The sequence below is a fragment of the Oryctolagus cuniculus genome, chromosome X, assembly GCF_051225735.1.
Source record: "Oryctolagus cuniculus isolate XC-2025 breed Fujian yellow rabbit chromosome X, ASM5122573v1, whole genome shotgun sequence".
Classification (NCBI taxonomy): domain Eukaryota; kingdom Metazoa; phylum Chordata; class Mammalia; order Lagomorpha; family Leporidae; genus Oryctolagus; species Oryctolagus cuniculus.
In genome coordinates, this window is record NC_142888.1 from 77109290 (window position 1) to 77123124 (window position 13835).

The following is a 13835-nucleotide window of genomic DNA, read 5'->3' on the forward strand; positions in this document are numbered from 1 at the left end:
GTTCCATTCCGTTCAATTGTCTGCATGATGTAGTGTGGATAGATTCCTCCTAATTCATGAGTTGCCACCAATATGTGTGTCCTTCAGGCAGTGACCCTGGGCAGGCACATGGATAGTTAGTGTGTTTGCTGTGGCCCTTGTCTCCCGTCCTGAGTGTGGGACCTCTGTATCTGCAGACCAGGGAGGAGCCCTGTGAGAGTACAGGATTCGTGAGGCCTGTGGTCCTGGGATGGCTGTAACTCATCCCTCTCTTCCTTCCCAGTACCTCTGACTACATACCTTTCAGTCTGCCTGGATGAGCTGTCATGTGGGAATGACTTGTCAATGACTGATTCAGATTCTCTGACTGCCCTGTACCTCCGGTGCAGGCTGGCGTGGCAGGGTTCAGTGACAGTGTAAAGTCCCCCACTTTTCAGAATGGGGTTGGATGAGAGCCAGTGGGATCTTTGCTTGTATCCCGGAGAGCCTAAGCAACTTGTGGTGCAGACAGTGGGGCCTGGCTAGGTGCAGGTGCCCTGCCCCCACGGGGGAGTGCCCTAAGGAGAGTCCGATGAGCAAGTTCTCAAGGGCAGCCCAGGACTGCGTGCTGAGACCAGACTGCATGGGCTCCGGGTATGTCTAACACCCAGTACATTGCCCTAGCTCCTCCTGGTCCCTAGGAACCAGGCAGCCATGCTAGGTATCTGTTGGGACAGGACTGGTAGTTTTTTCCTCCACTCAGGGAGGAGGGAGGACTGGAGGGAACAGGAGAATGGCATTTGTGGTGCAATACTGCCATCAAGAGGAATTCATTTGCGGATCTCCTCAGCTGGTGGCTATGTGCCTGGGCGGGACTGGCTTGGCAGGGAAGTGAGGGTATAGGTTGGTGCCAAGACGATGTTTTCTGTAGGGCTCAAATCCGTGGAGACCCCAGCCAGCTCAGGTCTCCACATCAAGTGGGCTCTGAAGGCCTGGACACAGGCAGTTACAGGGGTCTGAGCTCTGGGATTCATGGCAGCTGTGACCTGGTGGGAAGAGCTTAGTGGCAGCCATGTCTGGGCGGGGCTTATGGAAGCCTCTTCCATTTTGTGCTGAGCGGGTGCTGTGGGCATTTTCCTCCCTTCTGTTGTCTTAGGAGGCAAGTAGGGTGGCAGACATTTGATGGTGAATTGTCTGGGAGAATCCCAGTGGTCCAGGAACTGTCTGGTGGAGGAACACAGGGGCTTGTTGAGGGAAAGGGGGTTACATGAGCACCAAAGGGACTGGAACATTTTCCAGATGCAGACCTGCAGGGTGTGGAGGGCAGGGAGAGTAAAGCTCACCCAGTGCAGGGGAGCAGAGCTGCTCAGGCTCCCTGCTGTGACCTGGTGGGGAGGGTCAGGAAGTGCTGCCTCCCCTCCTGTGCAGACACAGTGCCCTGAGATGCTCCAGCTGCAGGCTGTGCAACATGGCGGCCCCTGAGCACCGGCCCCACCGCTTCTGTGGCCTTGCAGTCCGGGCCTCTCAGGATCCCTGGGTGGGTAGTCCTACACTCAACTTTCCACACCAACCTTGCTGGTGCCTGCTCTGGACACTGAACTCTCCCCCTACTTGCCAGCCTTCCATGTTGGATGTGCTGGAGGACACAGTTCATTCTGAAACAGCTTCCGCTTGATGGCGCTGCTGTTCCAGAAATGGGCCTGTCCCGACTTCCCCATCTCTCCTTCCGCCTTTTGTGGCTGAAAAAAATAATGGTGTCCTCCACATAATGGAACCCTACAATCTAGAATCTCCTTTGTGTCTGAGGTCCCTGGCCCTGCAGATCTCACACTAGGACCCTGGCAATCAAGATGTCAGCAGATGCTGCATAAGCCCTGCAGGATTGGGTGTAGCACCCCCACCTCCACTATACCAGGATTCCCTCTGTGCTCCCAGGGCAGACACCTCACTGGTCTTTTTCATTTCTACCACCTCTCTGTTGTGTCTGTTAAGCCCAGGAACCTGGTGCATTCCTCTGGGGACACAGTCCTTCCTTGGTGAGCTGGTGTCTCCCAGGGGCAAGTGAGTAGAATGTCTAGGGTAGGACATGCTCTTAGCCAGCTAATTCATGTTAAAGGCCTTGCCCTTGTCAGCTTCTCCTAGGAGTATACTAGGGAGTTTCTAGACCCATCCATCCAACCCTGTTTTGTCACGTTCTCGCAATAGTGCTGAAAACCTTTCTGTCCCCATTGATTTCTCACGGTTGAGGTTCATCGTTTTGTCATGTGGTCTTTTTTTTTCTTTTTTTCTTTTTTTTTTTCTTTTTTTTTTTTTGCCTAGGGAAACAGGTGTCCTAGCCTGTGGGGCCTTTGCATGGATTTCTGAGGGCGGAAGCCAAGGGCAGTGCAGATGGTGGAGCCGGCTTAGGCGCAGGTCCCTACTGTGGCTCGGGGTCCTTACAGACATCCCTTGTGCACTGGTCCCACGTGCAGCCCCGAAGCTGTGTCAAGGCAGAGGGAGGAAATGTTGGGGTTCAGGGCAGGTGGCATTTGTGGTGCAATTCTGCCATCACTAGGAAGCAGTTGTCGCATCTCACCAACCCTTCCAGTATGTGCATGTGTGGACTGGCTTGGCAGTAAAGGGAAGATGCAGATGGGTCCCAATTCTGTACTCTGAGAGCTCAGACCCCTTGGGTCCTGAGCTAGCGTGGCCACTGCAGCCTGTGGGTTGTGGAAGCCCTGAACACAGGTGACCCACGTACAGTGCTCCAGGTAGTGTGATGGCTTGTCCCAGCATGCAGAACTGGGGATCCTGGTGGCGGCCTTGTCTGGGCGGGGCTTGCAGAAGTCTCTGAGAAGACCTAGGCTTGATCCTGATCAGGATTCTGTCTTGTTTTCCTAATCCTTTTATGCCTTGATGCATTGGGGTCACTGTTTTAGATGGCCTCTGGGCCCCAAGAGGACTCTTTCAATTTAAACCTGCCTCCTCCTCCAAGAACACAGGAGTCTTCCAGTTTCAGAATCTGCTTATGGCAGTTAGAACTGATCCATTTCCATTCCATGATATCTGGCTGCAAGTCCTTACATTCAGCCTCCCTGTGAGCTCCTGAGAGCTCCTGGTCCCAGCAGGAGCATAGAGCCCCTCCTACTGCAGTTGTCCTTAATAGAAGGAGCCTGGATGACAGGGGCCCCCTAGGGATGGGGCTCCATGGCAGTGTGGGAGGAGCCAGCAGAGGCAGTGACCACTTGCCTATGTAGAGCAGACTTTCTTTGAGGGTGTGCAGAAAGTAACACACAACAGGGACAGGAACGGACTTGAAACCCTGAACTGCTTTAGGTCTAGCTCCAGACAATCAGGAGTTCTCACCTGGTTTTTCAGCAGGGCCAGTGTCCACAAAACTCAGCTCCTTGTCCCAAATATGGCGGCCAGTGAGGCCTGCCCTCCTCTGCCTCCTGTCCATGTCTGCCTGTCCCCCAGGTCCCACCCCTGGGTGACCCGATCCAGACTCATTAAGGAGGCACCTGCTGGAGGGCCCTGGCCAGCAACAAGAACCATGATTGCTTCCACCCCACTGTTCCCTAATCACAAACATTCTACTAGGGTCTGCACAGAGAGAGGGGAAGGCACAGTCAGACCACTTATATTTCATGGCTGTGTTGCCCCACTATTGCCACCTGCCCCCATCTTCTCCTCCTTGTCTCAGGAGTCAAGTAGGGTGGCGGATTTTTGACGGTGAATTGTCTGGGAGACTCCCAGTGGTCCAGGACCTGCCTGGTCGAGGAACACAGGGGCTTGTTGAGGAAAAGGGGGTTACATGAGCACCAAAGGGACTGGAGCATTTTCCTACCTCTGTCCCCTCATAGGTGACCTGATCAGCATGGCGGCCATCCCAGGAGGACCCAGTCCCCGCAGGAGCACAGATGCAGGCCAGCGGGGAACGGCGCTCATCAGTGTGACAGGTGTGCGGCTCCTCCTCAGTGCCAGTCAGGTGTCGCCTGTGCTGAGGGAGCTGTGACCTCAGCGAGCAGGAACCTGCTGTGCCCCTGATACCTGCAGGGTGTGGAGGGCAGGGAGAGTAAGCTCACCCAGTGCAGGGGAGCAGAGCTGCTCAGGCTCCCTCTGTGACCTGAGCTGCTGCCTCTGCATCTTCCCTCTGTGTGTCTGACTGGTTTAGGCCTGGTGGCTATCATTCAGCAGCTTGTGAGAATGCCCTTGCAAGAGGGTCCCACAGTTGGAGGAACGTGGTCTAGGTTCGTGTGTGCGCCCACTTGGACATTTCCCATGGTCTCATCTAAGTCCAGTGGTGAACAGCTGTGTTTGCATGCCTTCAAGTACATTCTGAGGATAATTTGATAGAAGGGGGTCTTTTGTTCCAGGTAGCTTCAAGTGGCAGTGCAGCTGTGCCCTCATTAAACAACCAACCTTCACTCATTTCATTCTCACTTGCCTTTAAAGACACTCCTCACACCCACCTGAACCTGTCTATACATGCTTACTTACTCCCTTTTGTCTTCCGTTCCCTGAATTGTCTGATTGATGCACTGTGGATAGAGATTCCTCCTAATTCCTGAGTCAGCACCAGTATGTGTTTCCTTCTGCCAATATAGGGAGTTCTCAGGCAGTGACCCTGGGTCAGGAGCACGGAGAGCTGCTGTGTTTGCTGTGGCCCCTGTCTGCCCTCCTGAGTGGCATTAGTGTGGGACCCTCATTGCCCACAGGAGCAGGGAGAGCCCTATAAGAATAGAGAGTACTAAGGCCAGTGGTCCACAAGTGGCTGTAACCCTTCCCTCTCTTCCTTCCCAGTACCTCTGGGTACAGACGCTTTAGGTCTGCCTGGAGGAGACTTCATGTCAAAATGACTCATCAGTGACTGGGTCAGTGTATCTGCCTGTCCTGGACCTCCTGGGCAAGCAGACGTGGCAGGGCTGTGTGACAGTGTCTGAGTCCCACTGTTGTTGGATAGGATTGGGTCAGAGCCCTGGTCCTATGCCTTCATTCCAGAGGGCGGAAGCCATTTGTGGTGCTGACAGTGTAGGCTGGCTAGGCGTTGTGCCTATCCCCACTGGTGTTGCCCTAAGGAGTGCCCATTGACTGTTGGTCTGGAGGGCAGCCCAGGAATTTCTTGCTGAGGCCAGGCTGCCTGGCTACCAGATGGGTTCAGCCCCCAGTGCATTGCCTTAGCTCCTGGTGCTCCCCTCAGACCCAGGCAGAGTAGCTATGTGGATTGCAGCAAGGCTGGGCACCCACTGGTCAGCGCCGTTTTTTTCCTTCACGAAGGGAGGAGGGAGGACCCGCGGGTACAGGGCATGGCATTTGTGGTGCAATACTGCCATCAAGAGGAATTTAGTTGTGGAAACTGCCAGGCTGGCGGCTGAGCGCCTGCGCAGAACTGGCTTCCCAGGGGCATGAGGGTGCAGGCGTGTGCTGAGCCCTTGGAGGCCCAGGACAGCTCAGTTCCTTGCAGTAGTGGAATCTGCAGTTTCGGAACAGAGGCAGTGGCAGGTGGCTGAGCTCCGGAACTTGTGGCCCTTGTGGCCGTGGCCTATCCTGACAAGCCAGGAGCCCTGTGGCCGCCATGTCTGAGCTGGGCTTGTGGAAGTGTCAGCCATTTTGTCCTGAGCAGGATCTTTGGGCATTTGGTCCTTCTTTTTTTTAGGAGTGAAGTGGGTGCAACACTTTCTGTTCTGAAGTGTCTGAAAACTCCCAGTGGTCCAGGAACTGCCTGGGCAGGAACGCTGGGGCTTGTTGAAGGAACGGTGGTTCATGAGCACCAATAGGGAGTGGAGCAGTTCTTACCTCTGTCCCCTCATAGGTGACCTGATCAGCATGGCGGCCATCCCAGGAGGACCCAGTCCCCGCAGAAGCACAGATGCAGTCCAGTGGGGAACGGTGGTCATCAGTCTCCTGTGCAGACACACAGTGCCCTGAGATGCTTCAGCTGCAGGCTGTGCAACATGGCGGCCCCTGAGGACTGGCTCCCACGACCTCTGCAGCCTTGCAGTCCGGGCCTCTCAGGATCCCTGGGTCGGGGAGCCTGGCACTCAACTTTCATACCTGCAGTGCTGGTGCCTGCTCTGGGGACTGACCTCTCTACCCCTCACTTGGGAGCCTTTCCGGTGGGACGTACTGGATGGACTGTACGCCATTCTGAAACAGCTTCCGCTGGATGGCGCTGCTGCTCCAGAAATGGAACCATCCCATCTTCCCCATCTCTCCCTCCGCCTTTTGTGGCTGAAAAAAATAATGGTGTCCTCCACATAATGGAACCCAACAATCTAGAATAACCAATGTCTCTGGGTCTGCAGATCTCACACTAGGGCCCTGGCAATCAAGATGTCAGCAGATGCTGCATAAGCCCTGCAGGGTTGGGTGTAGCACCCCCACCTCCACTGGACCAGGATTCCCTCTGTGCTCCCAGGGCAGACACCTCCCTGGTCTTTTTCATTTCTACCACCTCTCTGTTGTGTCTGTTAAGCCCAGGAACCTGGTGCATTCTCCTGGGGACACAGCCCTTCTTTGGAGACTTGGTGCCTCCCAGGGGCAAGTGAGCAGACCGTCTAGGGTAGGTCATGCTCTTTGCCAGCTAATTCATGTTAAAGGCCTTGTCCTTGTCAGCCTCTCTTAGAAGTCTATTAAGATGTCTCCAGACCCATCCACCAATTCCTCTGTCACAGTCTCGATACAGTGCTGAAAACCTATAGTCCCCATTGATTTCTCACTGTTGAGGTTCACCGTTTGGCCATGTGGATTATTGTGCATTAAGACCTCAGGTTTTCAGGCCCTGTTTCCCAAACCCTGGGTCAGGGATGATTTGAAAGTCTTGTGGGCAGGTTCCCAGTACCAGGTTGTGACTGTGACAGTGCTGGTTCCCTCTGCTCCTCAGAGCTGGGTCTGTGGTGCCACAAGTCCTGAGTGAGAGAGTACAGTCAGCTTCCCTGTCATATGGAATCCCCCTGTTCTCTAGTAAGAGCAACCGTGTTAATGCAGACCTCTCAACAACTCTAAGCTGTGCAAGCTGCCTGACATTGGTTTTCCTTCAAGGGTTGAGTGGCAGGAAAAGTGCTGTGCTGTGCTTCTGGCTCCAAGCTGCTAATCATGACGGGTACGGTGGCCTGCCTCCACTACCTTCCTAGTAGACTCCCAGGTCTCCCTGGGAGATCCACACTCCCATGTTTTCACACCAGTTCTGGAGGTGCTGGGTGACATGGCCTAGGACAGCGCCAGCGTTTCCTGAGAGCCCCACAGCCACTCTTCCTCGTATTAGAAGGCACCTGGAACATTCCAGTGACAGTGTCCGAGTCAGCCTGTGCCTGGATGAGGAGGTGTCCCAGCCCGTGGGGCCTTTGCAAGGAATTTCCAGGGCTGAAGCCAAGTGCGGTGCAGACGGTGGGGCTGGCTTAGGTGCAGGTCCCTACTGTGGCTCAGGGTCCTTACAGATATCCCTTGTGCACTGGTCCCATGTGCAGCCCCGAAGCTGTGTCAAGGCAGAGGGAGGAAATGTTGGGGTTCAGAGCAAGTGGCATTTGTGGTGCAATTCTGCCATCAGGAGGAAGCGGTTGGCACATCTCACCAACCCTTCCAGCTATGTGCATGTGTGGACTGGCTTGGCAGTAAAGGGAGGATGCAGATGGGTCCCAAGGCTGCACCCTGTGAGAGCTCAGAACCCTTGGGTCCAGAGCCAGCGTGGCCACTGGGGCCTGTGGGTTGTGGAAGCCCTGAACACAGGTGAGCCCCGTACTGAGCTCCAGGTGGTGTGATGGATTGTCCCAGCATGCAGAATTGGGATCCTGGTGGTGGCCTTTTCTGGGCGGGGCTTGCAGAATTCTCTGCAAAGATCTAAAGTTGTTTCTGGTCAGGATTCTATCTCATTTTCCTAATCCCCTCATGCCCTGAAGCATTGGGGTCACTGTTTTCGATGACCTCTGGGCCCAAGAGGACTCTTTCAATTTGAACCTGCCTCCTCCTACAAGAACACAGGAGTCTTCCAGTTTCGGGATCTGCTTATGGCCATTAGAACTGATCCATTTCCATTGCATGGTATCTGGCTGCGAGTCCTTACATTCAGCCTCCCTGTGAGCTCCTGAGAGCTCCTGGTCCTGGCAGGAGCATAGAGCGCTCCTGACTGCAGTTGTCCTTAGCAGAAGGAGCCTGGATGACAGGGGCCCCCTAGGGGTGGGATCCTAGCAGTGTGGGAGGAGCCAGCAGAGGCAGTGACCACTTGCCTAGGAAGAGCAGACTTTGTTTGAGGGTGTGCAGAAAGTAACACACAACTGGGACAGGAACGGACTTGAAACCCTGAACTGCTTTAGGTCTAGCGCCAGACAATCAGGAGTTCTCACCTGGTTTTTCAGCAGGGCCAGTGTCCACAGCAACTCAGCTGCTTGTCTCAAATATGGCGGCCAGTGAGGCCTGCCCTCCTCTGCCACCTGTCCATATCTGCCTGTCCCCCAGGTTCCACCCCTGGGTGACCCGATCCACTCCCATTAAGGAGGCACCTGCTGGAGGGCCCTGGCCAGCAACAAGAACCATGATTGCTGCCACCCCACTGTTCCCTAATCACAAACATTCTACTAGGGTCTGCACAGAGAGAGGGGAAGGCACAGTCAGACCCCTTATATTTCATGGCTGTGTTGCCCCACTATTGCCACCTGCCCCCATCTCCTCCTCTCCTACCCTTTGTGGATGAACCCCCAGGGTAAGGCCTCAAGTGCACACCGCCTTTAAGCAGTATCAGCTGTCTTGGGGTCCTGAGGAAATTGACTTCTCCCTCTGTCTGCTCCCCTTGTGGAACGTTACTGTGTAGAAGATAACAATATGAGTAAGGATGTCTACAGGTCCCTTGACATACCGTAACATTTCACATTGTAAGCCCTAACCACTGCCACCTCTCTAGGTTCATGTGAATTTATTTATAAAGGTCTGGTACAAGGTTGTTTTCAGAGGCACAGTTGTTGCTTTCATGGGTGTATGGATTTCTAACCTCATGAAGGATGAATTCCTGGATGTCCTCTCCTTATTTCCTTTCTTTTGTGTTTTTGCAGCCCATTCCAGAGAGAGGACAGTGGAGACTTCCCAAGTAGGTATCCCATCCCGCTCAGAGACACAGGAGCTGGCCTGGTAGGAAGCAGGGCATTGTGGGGACAGCAGGAAGTGACAGGGCCCACGTCAGAATGGAAGATGGGAGACAAAGCCCTGGCTCGCACTCCCTATGGAATGTCCCACGTTGTGTCTCCATGACGTGTAAGAGTCCAGAGTGCATTTGCACATGGAGGTGCCCCTGGCAGGACCCATGGGTTTGCTGTACCATCCAGGTAACTCCACGTGCAGCTCTGACTTTGCCTCCATTAAACAACCACCCCTTCTCTCATTCATTCTTACTAGCCTGTAAAGATACTTCTCACACCCCCTTTATCAGGTCTATACATGTGTACTTATTCCCCTTCCTGTTCCATCCTGTCATTTGTCTGAATGATGCACTGTGGATAGAGATTCCTCCTAATTCCTGAGTCAGCACCAATATGTGTTTCCTTCTGCCAATATAAGGAGTAATCCAGCATTGACCTTGGGTCACGTGCAAGGAGAGTCAGTGTGTTTGGTGTGGCCCCATCTCCCTTCCTGAGTGGCCTTAGTGTGGGACTCTCATTGTCCACAGAGCAGGGGAGAGCCCTATGGGTGTAGAGAGGTACTGAGGCCTGTAGTCCTGGGATGGCTGTAACTCTTCCCTGTCTTCCTTCCCAGTACCTCTGGCTGCAGACCTTTTAAGTCTGTCTGGATGAGACTTCCTGAGTATATGACTTGTCAGGGACTGATTCAGATTATTTGGTTGCCCTGGGCTTCCTGGTTTATCTGTTGTGGCAGGGTTCAGTAAATGTCTGAGTCTCACTGTTGTCAGGATAGGATTGGGTCAGAACCTCTGACTAATGCCTTGATCCCTGAGGACTGAAACCTTTTGTAGTGCAGACTGTGTGCCATGGCTAGGTGTGGTGCCTACCACCACTGGTGTTGCCCTCATGAGCTTCCACTGAGTGTTGTTCCCAAGGGCAGCCCAGGAGTTTCTTGTTGAGGCCAGGCTGCCTGGCTACCAGATGGGTTCAGCCCCCAGTGCATTGCCTTAGCTGCCCCTACTCCTCTCAGACCCAGGCAGAGTAGCCCATGTGGATTGCAGCCTTGCTGGGCACCCACTGGACAGCGCTGTTTTTTTCCTGTACGAAGGGTGGAGGGAGAACCGGCGGGTACAGGACCGATAGCATTTGTGGTGCAACACTGCCATCAAGAGGAATTCAGTTGCGGATACTGCTAGGCTGGCGGCTGAGCGCCTGCGCAGAACTGGCTTCCCAGGGAAGTGAGGGTGCAGGCATGTGCCGAGCCCTTGGAGGCCTGGGACAGCTTGGTTCATTGCAGTGAGCGGAATCTGGAGTTTCTGAACACAGGGAGTGGCAATGGGTTGATCTCAGGACCCTGCGGCCGCTGTGTCCTAGCCTGACATAGCCAGGAGCCCTGTGGCCCCCATGTCTGGGCGGGGCTTGTGGAAGTGTCAGCCATTTTGTCCTAAGCAGGACCTTTGGGCATTTGGTCCCTGTTTTCTTAGGTGTGAAGTGGGTGCAACACTTTCTGTTCTGAATTGTCTGAAAACTCCCAGTGGTCCAGGAACTGCCTGGGCAGGAACGCTGGGGCTTGTTGAGGGTTTAGGGGGTTACATGAGTACCAAAGGGACTGGAGCATATTCCTGCCTCTGTCCCCTCATAGATGACCTGATCAGCATGGCGGCCATCCCAGGAGGACCCAGCCCCCGCAGGAGCACAGATGCAGGCCAGCGGGGAACGGCGGTCATCAGTGTGACAGGTGTGCGGCTCCTCCTCAGTGCCAGTCAGGTGTTGCCTGTGCTGAGGGAGCTGTGACCTCAGCGAGCAGGAATCTGCTGTACCCCTGAGACCTGCAGGGTGTGGGGGGCAGGGAGAGTAAAGCTCACCCAGTGCAGGGGAGCAGAGCTGCTCAGGCTCCCTGCTGTGACCTGGTGGGGAGAGTCAGGAAGTGCTGCCTCCCCTCCTGTGCAGAGACACAGTGCCCTGAGATGCTTCAGCTGCAGGCTGTGCAACATGGCGGCCCCTGAGGACTGGCTCCCAGCACCACATCAGCCTTGCAGTCTGGGCCATGCAGGATTCCTGGGTGGGTAGTCCGGCACTTTCCACACCAACCTTGCTGGTGCCTGCTCTGGGCACTGAACTCACTCTCCCTGAGTTCCGGGCCTTCCTCGTGGGATGTGCTGGATGTACTGTATGCCATTCTGAAACAGCTTCCACTGGATGGCGCTGCTGCTCCAGAAATGGGCCTGTCCCGACTTCCCCTTCTCTCCCTCCGCCTTTTGTGGCTGAAAAAAATAATGGAGTCCTCCAGAGACAGGAACCCAAGAAGGAAGGTGTCCAGTGTTGGAGTACCAGGGTGCTTGCTGTCCCTTGGTGAATGCTCTCTCTGGGATTATAATTGTCAGTGGAAAGACAAGCAGAATCTGTGTTTCTATAGATCTTTGTATGTGTTTTGATCCGAATTATCAGCATGAGCACTCCTGCAGTCCTCTGCACCATTATGGAAGCAGCCACACCTGCCTGGGTGCAGTCATCTTCCCTAGCATCCTGCCTGTCTGGGGAAGGTGAATCTGATAGAATGACCTCTCCACTTTCTGACTACTATTCCCTCAGCTCCTCACTCTCTCTTCATGACCCCCAACCCAGGAAGAGCCCAGAGGCTCCTTTTTTTTTGACAAGCAGAGTTAGAGAGAGAGAGACACACAGAGAGAAAGGTCTTTCTTTTTCCATTGGTTCACCGCCCAAATGGCAGCTACGGCCTGCGCTACACTGATCCGAAGCCAGTAGCCAGGTGCCTTTCCTGGTCTCCCATGCGGGTGCAGGGTCCAAGTACTTGGGCCATCCTGCATTGCACTCCCGACACAGTAGAGAGCTGGACTGGAAGATGAGCAACCTGGACTAGAACCTGGGGTGCTGGCGCCACAGGCGGTGGATTAGCCAAATGAGTCAGGGCGCTGGCCTATTGTGTACATTCTTAGGATAGCTTCACTGGGCTCCTTGATTTAATCCTAGGATCTCACTTCACGCGAGTTCTCTCAGGATGGAGGGTCAATTGGGAGACCTGGGGTCATGAGTCTTCAGGTAGTATCTAAATGGACACATGTGGAGTCTTGACTTAAGGAAAACAGCAGAGGAATGAAAGGGTGTGTGGGTACTGGAGAAGGCTTTCTGGATTTTCTCTTGCATTTCTTCCATCACGATAATCTTGTTTGCCAGTCCTGAGATACGTACCCCTGAGACAGCTACCTAGCCATAGTGGGAGTGAGAGGGAATGAAATCAAGTCAGGGTCCCAGGGAGGGCCACGGTCAGGTTTGCCCAGCTTCCACGTGTCAGCAGGCTTGAGGAAAGTTGACCCAAGGCTGCATAGGTTCAGCCAGCACTAGGGCCCTGCAGAGAGCTAGGCTGCCTCTGCATTAGGATAAAGTATCAAAATTTGCATCTCAGTGACAATCATGCCTTTAGGGACCAGCAGAACCCTCTGTCAAGGTGTGCTTACCTGGATGAGTGTGATGATTTCCTCGAGCCCCTTTCTGGACAGTAGCACTGGCTCAGGGGTAGGGACTCTGGTAGAGGCCTCTCAGAGCCGTCTGTCCCTCCAATAGGGGAGCAGAGGCCTAGGCTGGGTGATCAGGTGTCCTAGCCTGTGGGGCCTTTGCATGGATCCCCGAGGGCTGAAGCCAAGTGCAGTGCAGGTGTTGCGGCCCGACTAGGTGCAGGACCCTACTATAGCTGGGGTGTCCATGTAGACGTCCTTGTGCGCTGGTCACACGTGCAGCCCCCAGCAGTGTACAGCCACCAGGGTCAGTGCAGTACCCAGTGCTGTGTGTTGGCTCCTCCTGCTCCCCTCAGGCAGGAAGAGTGGTCATGCTGGGCAGCAGCCATTTTGGATTCCTGCTGAACAGCTCTGGGCATTTTGTAGCTGTTTGAAGGGCGGAGGATAGACACGTTTTGGGGTAGGGCATGTGGCGTTTGTGCTATAATACTGCCATGGAGAGGAAGCAGTTTATGCAACCCGACAGCACTTGCAGCTGTGTGCCTGTGTGGGACTGGCTTGGCAGAAAAGGGAGGGTGCAGGTGGGTCCCAAGGCTTCCCCCTGTGAGGGCTCAGAGCCCTTGGATCCGGGTCCAGCTTGGCTACCGTGTCCAGTGGGTTATGGTGGCCCAGAACATAGGCAAGGCCAGGGGACCGAGTTCCGGTGTGTGTATGCAGCTTGGAGTAGATAGCCGAACTCGGGATCCAGTTAGTGGCCATGTCTGGATGGGGCTTGCAGAAGTCTCTGCAAAGACCTAAGCTTGGTTCTGATCAGGATTCTGTCCCGGTGCCTTGATGCATGGGGGTCACTGTTTTAGATGACCTCTGGGCCTCAAGAGGTTCCTTCAACCTTGATCCTGCCTCCTCCTACAAGAACACAGAAGTTTGCCAGTTTCACAATCTGCTTATGCCAGTTAGAACTGATCCATTTCCCTTCCTCAGAACCTGTCTCAGATCTTTACATTCAGCCTCCCTGTGAGCTCCTGAGAGCTCCTGGTCCCAGCAGGAGCATAGAGCCACTCCTACTGCAGTTGTCCTTAGCAGAAGGAGCCTGGATGACAGGGGCCCCCTAGGGGTGGGGTCCTAGCAGTGTGGGAGGAGCCAGCAGAGGCAGTGACCACTTGCCTCTGAAGAGCAGACTTTGTTTGAGGGTGTGCAGAAAGTAACACACAACTGGGACAGGAACGGACTTGAAACCCTGAACTGCTTTAGGTCTAGCGCCAATCAGGAATTCTCACCTGGTTTTCAGCAGGGCCAGTGTCCACAGCAACTCAGCTGCTTG

The 13835-nt window shown here is 54.5% G+C and overlaps 1 protein-coding gene across 40 annotated transcripts in view; it reads left to right on the plus strand.

The window, feature by feature from the left end:
* The window catches only part of LOC103351904 (uncharacterized), a 250964-nt gene that overhangs the window by 111661 nt on the left and 125468 nt on the right, over positions 1-13835 (plus strand). For 25 of the 40 annotated variants that reach the window (XM_089324012.1, XM_089324013.1, XM_089324015.1 and 22 more), the window contains one exon: positions 8979-9013. The exons of the other annotated variants lie outside the window; for them this stretch is intronic. In XM_089324012.1, coding sequence (XP_089180138.1) covers positions 8979-9013 — 35 coding nt within the window. The remainder of the gene's footprint in view (positions 1-8978; positions 9014-13835) is intronic. 40 annotated transcript variants of the gene reach the window in all.